This window comes from Oxyura jamaicensis, chromosome 2 (genome assembly GCF_011077185.1).
Source record: "Oxyura jamaicensis isolate SHBP4307 breed ruddy duck chromosome 2, BPBGC_Ojam_1.0, whole genome shotgun sequence".
Lineage (NCBI taxonomy): Eukaryota > Metazoa > Chordata > Aves > Anseriformes > Anatidae > Oxyura > Oxyura jamaicensis.
This window is the reverse complement of record NC_048894.1, coordinates 156,448,995-156,466,534: the sequence shown is the minus strand read 5'-3', so window position 1 is coordinate 156,466,534 and position 17,540 is coordinate 156,448,995. Positions and strand designations below refer to the sequence as shown.

The window sequence follows — 17,540 nt, the reverse complement described above, 5'->3', positions numbered from 1 at the left end:
CAAGAAAAATTGGTCCTGATTAATCTTGAAGGCTTCTAGATATCTAAGCCTTGTTTGCAGGCAAGAATATTTTTCACACCTGCTGACCCAATTAGTCAGAAAGACATGTTCTCTATGGATAATTACTCACCTGTCTGGGGTCTCCTGGAGCATTTGCCAACTATCGATTTTGGGTTGCATGGTCTGCAGGTAATGATCCTCAGCCTCCTTATTACTGCATCGCTGGTGAAAACTACGCAACTCTTCCCCAGGGGAAACTGGAGGGGGGTTTATAAAAGCCTACCTGGGACTGCAGAGAAGGATGACACGAGAAAGGGAGGAAAAGTCATTGTCCACTGACCTGGGCATTGGCGTAGGAAGCAGTCTCTGGTCTCCACCCAGTGCCCTTGGCATTCGGCTCCCCCGTAGGAGGGCCCATTGCACTCCCTCGTCCGCTGCTGCGTGCCGTTGGAGCAGGAGGCTGAGCAGGAGCTCCAGCTCGACCACTCGTTCCAGTTGCCATCCACTGAGTGGCCCAAAGAGAGAAAACAAAGCGGAATGTGAAAATCGCTCCCTCTGGAAGGAGGCACGTAGAAGAGTCTCTGGCCTGTGCCTGCAAGGGACTGAGGCAGGGGAGGACAACCCGGAGTCACAGAGAGTGTTAGAGGGAGAGGATCATCAGGACAAAGTTCAGACAAGTGTGGTCATGGCAATGTCTTGGGACCCTCTGCAACCTCTGGCTGGTATGTTACATCCTGCCAGGATGCAAGCACCATAAAACATTGATGTTTATGTTCATAACACCAGAAAAGTTGAAAATATTGACATTACATATTCCAATAAAAAACTCCAAACTATTAATATTTCCAGTTACAACATAACATGAAAATAAGGAGGGTGGATCATGTTTTCAGTGAAATTTTTGAAGGAATCCATCAGTTACCAGGACATTTGGACCAGATGATCTTGGAGGTCTTTCCCAACCTTAATGATTCTACTATTTTATAATTCTATTTCCCATTTTGGTCAATTTACTTTTTGAGGGAACCCGTTTTTCACTATGACTAGTCCAAAGCAATGCATGAGTCTGGCTCCTCAAGCACTCAAATGCTCTGTGTTGCTGAGGAAGGCCTTCCAGCACAAGCTCAGATCACATTTTATTGAGAGGAATTCACTCTGCCAGCCAGGAAATGCTCAGAGAAAAGGTGTGCTCCAACAGAAGACCACAATCAGAGTGCGTGTGTGTGGCTTTTCTGTCACAGCTGAATTAACACTGACAGGCTTGATGTATCTCCACACAGCAACGTCTCTGATAATTAAACAGGAAAGGGAGGAAAAAGAGAGGTTATGATAGGGACAGGTCTGGAAGGAAACACGAATGCATCTTATTAGCGTGGTGCAGTGTGAGGCATTCCCAAGTGTGGCACTCACACCCTAATTGGTCCCTGATCATCAGATCTATCACCCAGTCTGCTATTCCTGGAGCGCTTTTTCTCATTAGCAGCGGTCATCATGCTCTGTTTAGCTCTCATTAACTGTTAGCTCTCACTCAGAAAAAAAAACAAAACAAAAAAAAAAAAAAAAACTGAATCACAGGGAAGTCTGAATTCTGGCTTGCATCACATTGCTGTAGATTGCAGCTCATTTTCTTTCACTTTGTTTATCAGACCAAGAAAAATATATGCAGCCTGGTCCCCTGTGTCATCTGCAAGTCTCTGCACGGCCCCAAATAATCCCCATAGCAATTGAGTGGCTCTTTGTCTTCAAGCATGTGAGAAAATGTCAAAATATCCAAATGAGCAACTGTTACAGCATCACGTGAGCTCGGAAGGTCTGAAAATCAGGCACAGAGGTACTTCCAAAAAGTGCCCATTTTTGGCAATCCAAACTTGATGCTTTCATCGCGCATAACTGAAATTATCATATCGATGCTTATCAGCGCCAAGGAGGGGAAATGCAAAAGGTGGTGGCTGGTGGTTGATTCCTCTCTGGAATTGATCCCAAAAGCCACTGGGTAGGTCCGACCAGGTGTAAATGAGTTCCTGTGACTGGAGGAAGTGCTGCTGGTTGCCATGAACTTACAGTGCTTGCCCATCGCCAGTGGTCACTGATATTGGAAAGGTGGTACTGCAGTTCCCAAAGTAAATAATTGCTTTTATCAAAAAATAAAATAAAATTAAATTAAAAAATGTGCTTTCCATATCCTACTATGATTGTGGTGGTTAGAATCCTACCACCACTATGAGCTTTTAGAGATGGGAAAAAGGAAAAGAGCCACATCCACAAATTGCTCATTCACTGGGAGAGAGCGAGCAGGGAATTTCCTTTGAGATGCGAGCTCATTTATTCCTGGGCTGTAATTGTAAAGCTATTTAAAAAATGGGGAAGTCGAGGTGGCCATGTTGCATCTCCAGCCACGTGCACTGATGTAAGGATGTCTCTTGGGCAAGATGCTGGGGGATCTCCATCATAAACCCATCAAAGACCATTCACTGCTGTCACCACACCGCCCAACGAGGCCATCAAAGAAGTTCCTTGGAGCCTGCATTGTGCAGCCTGCGCAGACACTGCCATTGTCTTCCCCCTGATTTCTTTTTCTCTGAAGGACTTGGGACTCAGCCGGCGATATCTACTGCTCCAGAGGTACAAAAGCTCCGTTGTCCCTGAGCAAAGCGTTTTTATCGGCAGCAGTAATAAATCCTCCGAGCGGGGCGGGAAGGAGCGATACGGATGTCTGGCGTGTCGAGCGCTGAGCAGCGCCCATTGTTGTGCTTCAATGAGTCCCCCAGCGCTGCACTCATTTGGCACGGCAAAGCCACTGATTGCCTTTGTGGCATTAATTAGAGCTGAAGTCTTTCTGTTGGGCTGCCTGTCTTTCCTCCCCCCTCCCCGTTTTGTTTGAGACAGCGTATCCACATATTTATTTGCATTTAAATTAATTATGGCTCAACATTAACTCAGGATATGCTTTATTGCCCAAGCAATGCCACGTCTGACTTCTTCAATTTGTCTTTTTATGACAGAGCCAATTTGATGCCTGGGAAGTCCTTATTCTGAGGAGAGCCTTCTGGACGGCAGCCAGGAATCCAAGGATAGTTACTTGGGGTGAAAACCGGGCGGAAAATGCCAGGAGGTTTCTCACAAATGTTTTCACAAAGTTCTCATCACTCCCACAGTCCCTCTCCTCCTCTGGGGACATCATAATTTCTCATAATGATTCTCATTAAACCTGAAAAGTGTCCGTTGACATTATCCTGGGAGAGGGGAGGCGTGCTGGGGAGCTCCCTTGTGTTCTGATCGCGTCCACCAGGAAACCCCCAGCTAAATTAGCGGAGGCTCTGTGGTAAACCCAGGGACTCTCTGGTTCAGGGGAAGGAAACCACAGGAGCACAATTGGATTTCCAGTGAGCAGAAACCATTTTGTCTTGAGGTTTCTTTCTGGTGTCTCAAAGAGAAAATCAGAGGCATTTGGAAGTAAAGAGGCATTTGGAAGTAAAATCCAGGTGATGGGAAAAAGTTCCCAAAAGTATGGAAAATATGTCAGGGAATGCTCTCAGGAGTCTCTTAGTTGAACGTGCTGCCCATGGCAGGATACAGTACAGAAAGAACTTACACAGACAACAAAATCCAGGCAGGTATGCGACTAGCAGGCAGAAGCACTCACTCTTGCACAACAAGCCCAGCTGGACACCATGGTTTTGAACCATCCGTTGGGGACAATAAACGAGAAATGTGAGATGTTTCTGGAAATGTTAGTGATAACTGAGCCGGTACAGATCCATCCCATGTAATGTGTCCATATTAAGTTACTACACAGGGTAAATCCAAACCTAAAACAGCTGAAGATCCCCAGAAGGTGCCTTTTGGTTGCTCCTCTGATGTCTCCTTCCCTTATAGATGATCCTTTTTGGAACAGATCTATCCGTGTGATCCTTCAGCCGGGACTGACAGCTACAGAGCTCTTTGTCAACCCACCTGTGGGCATCTTTGGGGGCCAGGAGACCTGTCGGAGGGAAGGCTTCGAATCTCTAACTGCCTTACCTGGGCAAAGTGCGATGTTGCAGAACTTCGTTTGCTTTTCCGGGCCCTCGCAGGGGTTCCCACCAAACTGCGGGGGCTTGCACGTGCGGGTCCGGTCCCTGTACCCTCTCCCACAAGTGGAAGAGCACAGGCTCCACGGAGACCACTCGTCCCAGGTGCCGTGCACTGCAACCAAAGCAGGAGAAGTAAGTTTCCTTTCCAAAGGAGGTCTGGAGAAATGAGGGAGCCCACTGAGCACAACATCAACCCCCTCTAAATGAGCACCCTGTGAGAAGTCAGTGTGGGAAGGCCAAGAACAAGCCAGCCTAAAATCTGCAAGAGGAACACGGTGTAATTTTATTTGTTTATTTATTTATTTTACTTTTTTTGTGTGTGTGTGTGTGATTTGGTATTGACAACGAGTATCTTTTACTTTCCATCCCACTTGAAATAAATTGAAATGCACTTTTAATTCAACACATTTTTCAGATTGTTGAGACAAGGGAAAGGGCATTTTTTGTAGAGGAAAAAATACAATTAACTAGAGAGGAACAACAACAACAAACAGAAAATCACCCTTTGGAAAGCAGCATCGCCATCATTTTCTCACTTCTCACCATTTTTTCCCCTCATTCAACATTTTTTCTCATTGAATCTTCAAAGGCTGCAGCATTTTCAAGCTCTCAGAAAAGCTGTAGCCTGTTTCATAATTGCTGTCATCTGCAGTGACACTGCAGGGACAAAGCTCAGGAGGCTTGGAGGAACAGGACAGAAATGGGTTGTGCAGCAATGCTCCAACACTGCTCAGGTCATCACCAACAACTCCAAGAATTAGACTTCTAAAGCCTGCTAATCTATATTAACATAATCTTCTCCAAGATAATCTAATCTAATCTGGCCAGTTTATTTATGGAAGGTTAGTCACTGTAATCTCTGGAGGCCAAATGTTACAAGGATGTGCTGATCTCTCTTAAGGGACTACAGGACTTCACCTTTCCAGCTTTATCTGGAGAAGCTAACACAAAATCTATAATGCTTCAGAAAAAAAATATAATAAAAAATAAAAAATAAAAAATGCAGTCATGCAGTCACTTTTCCAGTCCTCTATTGGTTGTTAACTGATCCACCAGCCTCAGGAAGGGGAGGTTTAAACCTAATGTTTTGTGATTGTCATCAGGCACCTTGCGTGATAAGAGATAACTAGAGCAGAAAATTCAGCATGGGAACCAGCTCAGTGTTTTTGCCCTTGTAGGACTGGGTTGAACAATGATGTCTCTGGTCAGGAGTTGTGAATAACACACCTAGTTTAACAGCACGGTTCTTCAAAGTAATATCCAGGCCCCCAGATTGTGCTTTATCAACAAAATTGTGGAAGAAGAGATATAAAAGCAGAGAGGGATGGCTCAATACATGAACATACCAGCAGCTGAGTTTTTCATGCTGACTTTGCAATGGTGTACCTCGTGTTAGCAACCGAAAGTGTCATCTGTCACTGCTCTTTCTCAGTCTGCCTCATGCTTGGAAACACCCCCCAAGGGCACAGGCCTTGCTTTAATAGCATGGAGTTGTCCTTACCATACAGAACAAGTGCCTGTCTAATGGGGCTTGGTCCATTAAGAGTCTCTCTATGAGACTATAATTGTTAAAAGGGAAGGAAGGGGGGAAAAAGTCTCCTTCCAAGAAAGTATCATGAAGGAGATGTCCTGGGCTGTCAGTACTCCATGAGCCTCCCTTCCCCTCCTGCCCATGGGTGCACGGAGCGCTCAGCCCACCTGGGCACACAGCAGAGTTGTTGCACTGCCTCTGCTCCCGGAGAGGACCGCTGCACTGAGTGCTGTAGGAAGATGACACGCAGAACCTGGTCCTGGTCTGCCAGCCCTCCCCGCAGGTGGTCGAACACACGCTCCACGGGGACCACTCCTCCGCTGCAGGGTCACCTGTTGGGGTTGGAGCAGAAGGTGAGGACGGGGCATCCTCGGTCCCTGGATCTCTGGGGCTGTGCTCGGCAAGTGGCACTCCTCCAGCCTCTAAAAATCTGGGAAGCTGTGCGAAGTGTCCCACGTGTGAGGGGCAAGGGGATTAGTGAGAAGGATTTTTTTGGGGGGGGAGGGATGTTTCTTAGTGTTGTAACACACACACACAAAGGGAATGACACTGAGGAAGTAACAGTGGTTGGGTAGGGAAGGTACATGTGTCCATAAACAGAGCAGGCGTAAGGATCCAGCTCCTTTCCCTGTGTTCTCTTGGCAGAGTGGGAACAGATAAAATAACAGCATAAAATCAGCTGAAGCAATCCCACAGAGCTTTCTCTTGTCATCTCCTTCACCTGCGGAGAAGAGCTTCTTTGAGCATCTGACTGTTCCTATACACCCTATAACAAGTGCTTCCCTGTTGGGGCAGAATTGGGAAGACAAATAAGAGCATCCCACTAAAAAAACGATGGGGGTAGAAAGGACTGAGACACATTCCTTCTATTATTGATATCCCTGGACCCATATGGTCCTACCAGGAGAGTATCTCCCAGGTCACAATATCCAGAAAAGTCACGAGAAGCGTATTGTAGGAAAGGACAAATTTTCCCTTTTTTCATAGGCACTAATCTAGCTTTGGGAAAATACCTTTCTGCCCTAGATGAAAAGAAAGCCTTGCTCTGTTTCATTTAATTAAAGTCTCCTTTGTTTGTTTTTTTAGATTTTTAACGGGTTACCAATAATTACACAGGATAAACTTAGAACACAACATTTGGTATGTATAGCACACGGGCATATGGCACAGGCAAACACCAAGAGCACATCTTTGAGTCCCTAAGAGAGGGGCATGTCCCTGTAGTAACAAGTTCTTAAGATCATCAGACCACACCATGTCACATCATAACCATATGCATCTGGCAGACCACGGATCAAAGACATAGGACCATGGCACTTGGTGCAGCATGACTTCACGGGCTGTACATGCTCATGGCACAGCCTGAGCTGCACCCAGCACTTGGACGTGTGTCCAGTACCACCACCCCATTCCCAAAGACAGCTGGACAGCTGATGCTGTATTAGACTGACCAGCTGCAACATGGAACATGAAGGACACACAGCTAGTGGGCTGCCACAGCTTGAGATCTCGTCCTGCTTGTAGGGTTAAAAAACAGCTGAGTGTCCATATAGGAACTGTGATGGGATCTGTAGGGGTTGGAGACCATCAAACTGCCCAAAACCACCTCACCTGCCCTACAGCTATGCATGTTTAACCTCTTCCCTGAGGTGATATATTTATTCCCCAATATCTTATGGGGAGTTGTCTGCACGTAATTAAATATTACGCAAGAAATTCAAGTATTTGTGGCTCTCATCAGTCTGCTCGTTGGACTCAGAAAGAGGGGAAGGTAAGGATGAGGCTTTCTCTACTTCCTCTGTGCTGTCATAATGATTATTTAGAGCTGGTTCTTTCATAATATGGCTTCCTACCACCAAGATCTGGGTCAAAGAAAAAGGGACCTTGCATTCCCCTTGTGATCTGTGCGCCACCTGCCTCCCTTCCTGCTTGTGCAAGGGAGGGACTCTGGATGTAACCGTGTTCATTAAGCCAAAGTTGCTCAATACTGTTTCATTTTGCATTTTGTTCCATTAATCTACCCAACTGGTTCCAGCTGGGGAAATGTTGCAGACCATTGGTCTGTCTCTGGAATCTCTAGGAGACAGTGCATGTTTTCAGGCCTTGGGGTTTCAGGAAAGCAATGCTCCTATATCCCATTTCTCATGTAATAGATTTCCTGGTATAGAGATCTGAATTTCCATGGTAATTTGGCTGCCTTTCCAGCACGGAACCCAACTGGTTCTGGAAGACCTTGTGATACTCTGAGTTGACCACCAACACATTACCTTTTAGTACCATCACACTTTGCTTCAGCGTCTGCCATCCAGAGTGGCCCAGACTCCAGAAGATCCCTCTTTGGCCAACAAAGCCCAACCATCCCTGCTACCTAGCCCACCTGGATGCAGCACGGACATGAGGTTTTGCAGTGCTTGGAGAACTGGCCAACCTCCTCCACCAACCCTGCAGCAACCCCACAGTATTGCACCCAGCAGAGTAAAGTCCCTAGGGGCAGAGAGCTGGCTTTTGTTGCTTGTTAAATGCTGCCAGCTCATAAGTCTTTCTGTGAGGTCAAAGGTGGGACAGAGGAAGTCAGAAGAGACACAGTGGCTTCCTCCATCAGTAGCCCATGGCTTGAAGGCCTTGCAATCCCACCACCTCCCCATTCAGAGCTGGCTCTGGTTTTGCAAGCTCCAGACAAGTCCAGACAAGCGTTAGTGTCACTAGATGAACAAATGGCATCTCTGACCCAAATTCCACCTGGTCTCCCTCTTTAACTTTCTTTGTATGTTTTGTCTTTCCCCTTTCACCATACAGACAGATATTTATAGAGGCTAACCTCAGTCATCGTCTCCCATAGTGCACCAATCCTGGTATTTTCAATAGGTAATGTAGTTTATTTTCCAAGTGCTGGTTACTCCTTTGGGTCTCCTATGGATTCGTATAACCTTACTGGGACACTACGTCCAGACCCTCAAGCCTTGAAGAGATGCAACTGCATTTCAAACCATGCCAGACCCAGTTCTGAGAGGCTCTCAGAACGCCTTGGCACAAGGAAAAAAAACCTCCATTCTCCTCCTAAGAGAAGCAGAAATAATGAACACCACCAAAACTGTGGATGTGAAGATTTTCCGCACTCCTGCAGCACCCCTCCTGCAGCTGGAGAGGGCCTAGCAGGCGTCGCACAAGAAGACACTCTGGGCATTGCTCCATGGAGCCGTAGCACTGCCATCCAGGATCCTTTCCAGCACCTGGCCCACCCTGTGAGTAAGTGATCTGGCTTTATGGAGAGCTCAGCTGGCTGCGGGGTCCCCATCAGCGCCTGCAGCTCCTCCTGACACTTCCTCACTCGGCATTAATTGAGCGGCACACGGCTGTCATCCCTCCGCCAGGATCCCTTGATTTTTGGCACCTCCCTCCTCTCTGACATCTCGCCACGTGCCGCCTCCTCCGTGTTCACATCCTGCCCTTGGCAAAAGCCTCCTGGAAGCGGCGCGAGGGCTGGGATGGGAGGGACGGGGCCAGGGACCTGCTGGGCTGGATCGCGCTCTTGTGGCTTCATATTTCATGTTTTGCCAGGTCTTACATGGATGTGAAATCACTTATGCTCTACAAACTGTGTTAACTGCTAGGGAAGCCTTGTGCTTTGCTTGTATCCCCAGCCCGAAACACCCCCTACATCCCTCTCTGGGCTGTACCCTCTGCCTGGTCTTTACACCTCCTCCATCCCAATCTTCTTGACCACCCTGGCTGCAGTTGGTGTTCCTGGGATAGCTGCAGGAGTGTGGCCAGCTCATTGCAGGACAGCCCACTGCTTCCCAGGTGGACATCCCAGCCCAGGCTGCTCCCGGGGATACACCGCAGCCCGGGTCAGCTTTGCCGCTGCAGTGGCTATGATGGCAGGGATGTAACAGAGATGTCCCCACGCCCAGGTGCAGCTGCATGACAGGAAGAAATGCCAAGTTATAAACCTGACGGCCTGGCTACAGGTTGCAGCAAAGCACAAGGGAAGAACCTGAGACCAGGCAGAGCAGGAAAATGGGGACCATCCCAAAACTTGCCTTGGAGTTCCTTCTCTTCGCCCCCATTCGGACCATTCCCCAGGTAGAAGCAGTACCAACACCCACCCTTCCCTGCAACATTTTGACAGCTGCCAGTGCTCCTGCAGGCCATGGAGCTGCTCTTACCCAAGGGAGCAGATTCAGTGTAGGGTAGAAAGGAGACTCAGACCATCCCCACAACCCCAGCTGGTGCCTGATCACCTCCAGAGCCTCTGCACCACGGTGCTTCTTCCTGATATTGCTGCTGCACAGTGGCAACATCCAGCTGAGTTGGATGGAGCACATCTGATATACACCAGAACATAACCTCCTTTCCTTTATAACCAATGTCACAGCTCTGGCTCCTCAAATCATCCCTCTGAAACCTTCCTAGAGCGCAAACTGTTTGCAAGCCCACAGCGCAATGATTTTTAACCTGCAGCCAGGGTCGGCACATCTTGCATTGCCCAAGAGCCACGATGCTTTGAGCTCCTGTCATGAAAGGCAGCAGTGAAAGCATACCACAAAACCTCTCCAGATTGGACCTGGACATAGGCCAGGTCCAGTTCATTCCCACCTTCCCAGATCACACACTCTGATGTTAACTATATCCCACTCCTCTTTGATTGCAGGAGGGCGGAAGGTCCTGCTGCAGAAGCGATCAGATATGAGTCCTTGCACAACGCTAAAGACTTGGTGCCAGGGGAAAGCAGCCTTGCTCTCTCCCCGTTATGCCCTGCACACCTATGGTCGATGGGAAGCTATGGCATGGACTTCAGCAAAGAGGCTGTATCGCAGTAAGGTCAGCTTTGGCTTAATGAACTATGGCTGTTTAGATAGTTCAGACAAAGCAGTGACTTAGAAGTAGGCAGGGCGATGAGAAGCAGTCTGTGAGAAGCATGGTCTGGTTAGAGCTTTGCATCTAACCCTTTTTGCCTTCTTTGATTAACGGCAGCAACACAAATCCCCTGTCGGGGCAATGGGATGGGAACGAACTGGACGGCGACTGTTTGCTCAGGGTGTGACTTGCTAGGTAAGACCACACCAACCTGGGAGGAAAAGCGTGGGTTAGGTGGGTCATTGGAACAGCGAAGCGAGTCAATGCAGGCAGCCCAGCCCAGCCGGGGAGTGCAGGGACCAGGAGGGTGCCAGCTCCAGAGGCTGTCGTGGGAGGTCAGAGCTTACCTATTTGAGGTGCAGGGTACCCGTAGTGCTGCAGTTCGTCAGTGTCCTCTCGCTTTCTGTTATCTGTGGACCTCAGCGATTGGCTTCTGGAATTATAGCGTCCATTGGCTATGGCAAGGTAATGGGTCATGTAAATACACCTTGGTTCACTCTGCAAGATCTTTCACTACAAAGGTTACACGTATAAACAACAGCGACCTGCAATGTTTGGTTGACACCACCACCTGCTTTCCAACCCCAGCACCCTTGGCAGTCCCCAGGGACTGTAGCACCAAGCCGGCCTCCAAGACTTGGTCTGGCTGGCAGGTCAACCCCTTATTTCACAGCAACACCTGGGACCATGCAGAATACGATCCCTTGTGCCTGGGCTTTAATTAACGGTGGTTAATTGCTAGGGTGTCTGCACTCTTTGTTGCACTTGTGTTTAGCCTTTTCAGATGCGCTGACAGTGAACCCCACCAACCTTGGCAGTGTTTTGAGGTCTATGGTGATGAATGGCAGCATTTTTCGGTGGAAAACTCTGCCTTGCAAGCGATATCTACTTAGCAATGCTCAGTAGAGTATCCAGAAACATGCTGAGTAGAGCAGGCAGGTGAGGGCAGGCGAAAAGGAAAGGGATGGCTCAAAAGGATGTCTCCTCCACCGATGCTACCCTATCACCAGCAACAAGAAGAGATGAAGGTCTGGGATCAACACAGTGCCTTATAGACCCACAGAGCTTCCATTGGGCACCTTTGCAAGTCAGGTGAAAGAGCAAAGATCCTGATTATAGCACCCAGCTGTCAGTGGAGGTCTCCCACTGAAGACCACGGTGTTGAAATCAGAAGATAAATCAGGTAGAGTAAAGGCATTGAATTCCTGACGAACAGCAAACGCCCTTCTTCCTTCCAAACCCCCACTGCTGCCAGCTTTGCATTTGCATCCCATGTGGGATTCCTTGCTACAGAGGAAACAAATTTGGCTCACGTTCTCCTAGGTTTTGGGCATGTGGCAACCCTGATTTACACAGACACGTGCCCTCCCTAGTAAACAGACAAGCAACCGAGCAACAGCAACCAAGTTCCACCCACCAGACCTGCATGCTGTAAATCAGGAGAGCTCAGCTGACTCCACTGGAGTCACACAGAATAACAGAGAGCAGAACTGAGTCCAAGTAATCTGTGATCTGGCACCCAGCTTGTTTCCAAACAGCAGGTACCAGACAGAGGGTCTTTTTTTTATTTTTTTTTCCCAAGGAGGTAAAACAGTCAGACACCTTTTCAAGACATACAACCTGCGAGGAGATGAAATGGTGACAAATTTGATCTTGGAACCCTGGGAAAATTAATAAAGGTTAATGAAGCTTCAGCGTGGTGGCAGGAGTCTTTGCTGTCTTCCAAAAAGGGAAAGCAGAGGAGGGAGAGGAATGATTCAGAGTTCCTGCCAGGAGCCAGACTTTATATTCAGCAGCTTGGTTCATGGAAGACGCCCATCTAGTTTGTGAAATTATGCTATTCCCATTACTGCCACTTCAAAGCAGGGCCCAAGAAACCGAGGGACTGATCACACCACCACCTCCAAACCCTTCCAGCACTCACTGGCTGCAGGCTGCTGGCTGGAGGGGACAGGACGGGGCAGTCATCAGCAGCAGGGTAGCAATAGCTGGACATCAGGACTACAAACATCCTGATATTTGTGTGCAACCATTTATTTTATTTTATTTTTTTTGGGGGGGTACTTACTGGAATAGAAAGGGCACAAATCTCAATCTTTTAATCATTACAGAGTCATAAGACCATCATATGTGAGATTCTGTTCACAAAAATGCCAACCTCTCCCTATATCCAGTGTCCTGAATTTGTTCAGGGGCAGGTTAAATTATTTCCATGCTCTGAGGCTTGGGACACACCCCGAACACTGATCCATTCCCACCACCCTCCCACCCATTTCTGACTATACCCCCACACCTTAGTCTGCTCTGATTTAAGTCCTCTGAATGAAAGCATCAAAACCACAAGGACCCACAAAATCTCTACCTGCTGTAAATCTCAGAGACTTCTCAGAGACTCGTTTAGGCTGGGAGGAGAAAGGGGGTGGGCAGCAAAGGGCAGATGTGGGGTTTGGATGGATTTGTCAGCTGCCTACAGAAAGGAAGTTGACAGGGAAATGTGGGATTGCATATCTCAGAAGTGGCCAGTGAAAATGCATGGGTAGATGGACAGGGAGACAGGGAGAAAGGAAGAAAAGATAAAAGAGCAAAATAAAATTAAAAGCAGTCCTGGCACCACGGTCCTCCTCCCACCAGCTGTTAGGGCTCTGCGTTATTGACATTTCCTAACGACTGATCCTGGACTCAGAGAACGGCATGACTTCCTTCAGAAATGACAAGCCTGCCCTGTTATTGCTCATCCTAATTAAAGGCGATCAGGTCCAGTGGCTGAATACGTCACCCTGATATCTCGCCCCAAGCCTCTTCCAGAAAAGACTGCCCTCCAGGCCCATGCCAGGGTCTCTCTGCTGCAGCAGGCAGGATGTCTGCCGCTTGGAAATGGTGTTGGAAAGAAGCAGGTCAAGCCCCATTTAGCACAGAGCACGGCTTAGATTTGACTTGGGTAGTTACCTCCAATATATGCAAAACTCAGCTGTGATTCTGGAAGAGGAAAAAAGATGCCAGGTCTTTTATGCGCAAGGTAAAATTGGTGCAAGTGATGCCTTGCTCTGGGGTTTATGCACCTGAACTTTATGGGGCCACAAAACAAAGGAAGTAAGGAACTGGTTGGATCTCAAAATCTTGCTTCCTACAGCAGTGTTGGTGGAGAGGAGTAATGCCAGGATCAATGGAAAGGAGTAATGGACCAATGGAAAATCTAAATGTCTTTTACATCCCAGCTCTATAAATAACATGGGGATGGCACATTGTGGAGATACCCAGCACCTTGGAGAAGTCTGCAGGAGGGCTAGAGAAATTATGCCCTTGGGGCAACCAGGAGAAGTTGCAATTGCAAGCAGGAGGCAAGCACATGAGATTTTTAAGATGATACTTGGGAGGATGCTCCTGCAAAGCTGGCAGTAGTGGGAAGAGGAAGCTGGTGACCAGCATTGCTGATGAGAACATGTAACATGTCAGGCAGCATCTTGAAGCACAGCTGAGGGAAAGTATATACATATATAAAAATAAATGTAATGCAGAGACTTCGTCACTGTGAGCCAAGTCTTGAATGTCCAAGAGTGTCTCACCAGGGACACATGCTCTTTCCTCTATTTGTCTCCCAAATGGGGAAGAGGAAGAAAATAGAAGGATCTTGAATATTATTCAGGTAAGCTGAGGTGGTGGGAAGGAAAGGATGGATCCAAGCAAAGGGTAGAAAAGAATGATAAAAAAACAAACAAACAAACAAACAAACAAAAACATTGAAATGAGGTAAATGTATCTCAATGCAGTAAAACCAAAGGGGAAACCAAAGGAGAAGGTGTTGGCAATGGAGCTTCTGGGACATCTAGCATGGAGAAAAAGGAGAAGGGCAGAAGCATTAATACCCCTAACAACCAGGACCAGCTCCTCAATGGGTGTAGAAGGGAGTCATTTTGGAGGCCACTGACTGTATGGCAACTATGTCAGCTAATGAAATAGCCCAAATGGCCCGGCCTGAACATCTGAGACTTAGGAAAAAGTCAGTGAGTGAGATGCTTGCCTCCCAGGTATGAAGCGTCTGAAGCACCATTAAAAGGGGGAATACAATGAAGTCGCTGCAAGCAGCAGTTTGCACATATAGGACAAGGTGCTCCTCCAGCTTTCTGGCCTGTAGGGAGCAGAGATGTTCTCGGGATATTTCAGCTCTGTGGCTGCAGCAAAAATGTTATTTTAAATGAAATCCAGAGGCGTCATAGAACAAACAGACCTGCATCCACATAAATGGTGAACACGTGTTTCCTCACACGACTAACAGTTGTACAGCTGAAGAGACAGATCCTTATCATGCTAGATGCTGGAAATCATCACGGGATGATGGGACTGGACTGGTTTCACACTGCTGCACCTGAGGGCAGGATGCAAGTACTCCTCTCCCAGGCTAGGGGGGACATCAGTGCCTGATTTGTGTATTCATAAATGTCAGAGACGGCTTTGCGTTACCAGATGGGATGGCAGGGTTTCAGCTGGCTCCTCTGAGAATTTTTGTTCCGCAGGAATCAATGCAGGCTTCCTTCAGCTCTGATGGTTCTTGCACTTCTTCAGCACTGCCAAATTCCAGTGCCAGGGGCAGGCCCATGACATCCCTCCTCTGGTCTGGATGTTGTCCTGCCGTGTTGTCCAGCCAGATTCTTCTCCAGGACCCTCTGCATTCCAGTCACCAGCAACCACAGATTTTACCATGGAAGCATAGTGGGTTGCCCCTTTCCATCCAAAAGAGCTGGGACTCAGAAGCTCTTTTGCAAGCATTTGCCATTTGCTTGGCTTATTTCCCCCCTCAATAAAACAGCAGCTCCTGGCCAAGTCCAACAGATGGAGGAAATCTCCCCTGTCTCTACCAGGGAGGAGGATATCACCAGGTCCTCTGCTTCTAGCAAGGAAAAAATCAGAGCTACAGCAAACACTGAACTGCCTCCTTCAGATTATGAAGCTGCAGGTCTGCCATGAAAAAAATGGCTCTGCTCGAGTCAAGCTGCTGCTACCAAAGTTTCTTTTCCAGTGTGGGATGAGTGTTCGTAACAGGCAAAAGAAAACAAACCAATTAAACCTTTGTAGATCCTCTGCAAACATTCATCTAACACCTCCAGGGAGTTCAGTGGGATCATGCAAGGTCATTCCCCTTGCGAACTTGCTCCTGATGCCATATCAAAGACCTCTTCTGGCTGCTGAAAATCCAAACAAACAGCTAAAACACTTCTGCTAACCAGCCACCAGCTTACGAGCCACTTTGGCAGGAACAAAGAAGAAGTTAAAAAGAGATGATGGGTTTGCCCTTGTGTTGAAGGTGGTGGTAATTTCTGTCTTATTCCGATATAACTTGTTCGCTCAGCAGCTGATTTTATTTTTTAATGGTGGGATTACTTTCCTTCAGCAATTTTTGATGGTCCCCACCACAAGAAAAATATCAAAGCATTATCCCTGTTTTGCTTTCCTGCTTTACTGAGATTACAGATAGCTGTTTGGTCCAGGAAACAAACATTTCTTTGTTTATTTTCTACTAGAAAATTCAGGTGTCAGCCACTCCACTTTATCTGGAGAGCTAGCCAGGTGTTATTACAAAGTATTGAAATGCTGCACAAATCACTATGAAGCTATACTTCTGTCCAGTTCTTTTTTTTTAAAAAAAAAATAAATAAAAAAAAATCAGAAAAGGAACTAAAATATAGATAGCTGCAACATATAATGAACACTTAGGAAAATAACAGTTCAAGTGGAAGAATGAACATCCTACTCATCCCTAAGAAGTCTGTGAGCAAAAAAAGTCAGTAAGAGAATAACAATGACACATTTAAAACAGAAGGATTTCTAATCTACCTCTAAATCCTCACGGGTTTTAGTACAGATCACAGCAAAGAGAAGAAAAGGGCAAGCATAAAAATGTAAAAGCTATTCCTGGGTCACCTTGTATTTTGTGATTTTAAACAATTTAAGTTGTACCTCTCTTAAGCATAGCTCCAAAGGCAACAAGGGACAGATTCTCTGAGGAGCAAGTTCAGAGCCAAAGGCACAGCTGGGGTAGATGTGGAGAGATGCAGGTTTATCCTGACGTAGGACATAGAGCTCAAGATGTGTATGGGCAAGTCATTTGGAAGAGTAATTGTTCACATTTTCCTTCAAATGTTTTCCAGCTTGCCAGCATGAAAGCATCACAATGGGGCTCAGCAGTTTGTCTACAAAGAGACACTTGGGAAAATTAATCAGAATTAACTTATTTATTTCAAAGGGATAAATCAATTTGTGCTGCCTCCCTCAGTGGATCCACACTCTTTCCAAACTATGGCTTTTCACTTAGCTCAAGATCCTTTCTTCCCAAATAAGCTCTGTTGAGCTAACCACACTTTAACTGGAGCACAAGTTGACTGGATGGTTAATGAGAAGAGGACTGGAAGGCAAGTGGAATAATTTATTGAATCACAACCCCTGGGGCACAATCAGCCTTTTCCGCACTTAGGATCAGCTTTGCTCAGTGTTGCACTCTAGAAAAGTGAGTAAATAAATGGTGAGTGAATAGTGATTCATCTTCCACTGCTCTGCACCACGGAATGAGCGGAGCTGGAAGCCCAGCCCAGGCTTCCAGGCTCCCTGGATGCCCACTGTCCTCCTTCACCCCTCCTTGCTGCAGCAACTTCAGGAGATCCAGCACAAAGAAGAGCAAAGGCTGGGGCAAATCAAAGGAAAGAATGATGCCCCTTGTTCTGTGTTGGTGGGGCTGGACCTGGAAAAGTGTGCCCAGTTTTGTGTGCTCTGGTTCAAGAGGGATGTGAAGAAATCAAACAAGTCCCATGGATGGCTGTGTAGATGATCACGGATGGGGATGGATGGGCTGCAAAGGGTATTTGCAGAAGTTGGGTCCCTCTCTCTTTTATCCAGCACGGGAAGGGGACTCTAAGGAGTATTTTTTGCCTCTTGTCCCATGTGCTCTCACATCCCAGGAATGGACACAGCTACACAGCCCCCTGTATAACCCCTGACATTCAGAAACTCAGAGCCACGTCCTCCAAAACCTGTGTGGCCCTTCCTCCTGCTCCATTCCGATGCACTCAGGTCCTACAGCTGGTCCCTCC

General features: G+C 47.3%; 1 protein-coding gene across 13 annotated transcripts in view; it reads right to left on the bottom strand.

Annotated features, from left to right (window-relative positions):
• Positions 1 to 17,540, bottom strand: part of ADGRB1 (adhesion G protein-coupled receptor B1) — a 252,847-nt gene that overhangs the window by 124,846 nt on the left and 110,461 nt on the right. For 11 of the 13 annotated variants that reach the window (XM_035316262.1, XM_035316249.1, XM_035316253.1 and 8 more), the window contains 4 exons: positions 10,809 to 10,916; positions 5,772 to 5,936; positions 4,021 to 4,185; positions 341 to 514 (listed from right to left, as the gene is read on the bottom strand). In XM_035316262.1, coding sequence (XP_035172153.1) covers positions 341 to 514; positions 4,021 to 4,185; positions 5,772 to 5,936; positions 10,809 to 10,916 — 612 coding nt within the window. The remainder of the gene's footprint in view (positions 1 to 340; positions 515 to 4,020; positions 4,186 to 5,771; positions 5,937 to 10,808; positions 10,917 to 17,540) is intronic. The other 2 variants (XM_035316252.1, XM_035316261.1) reach the window with 2 other exon arrangements.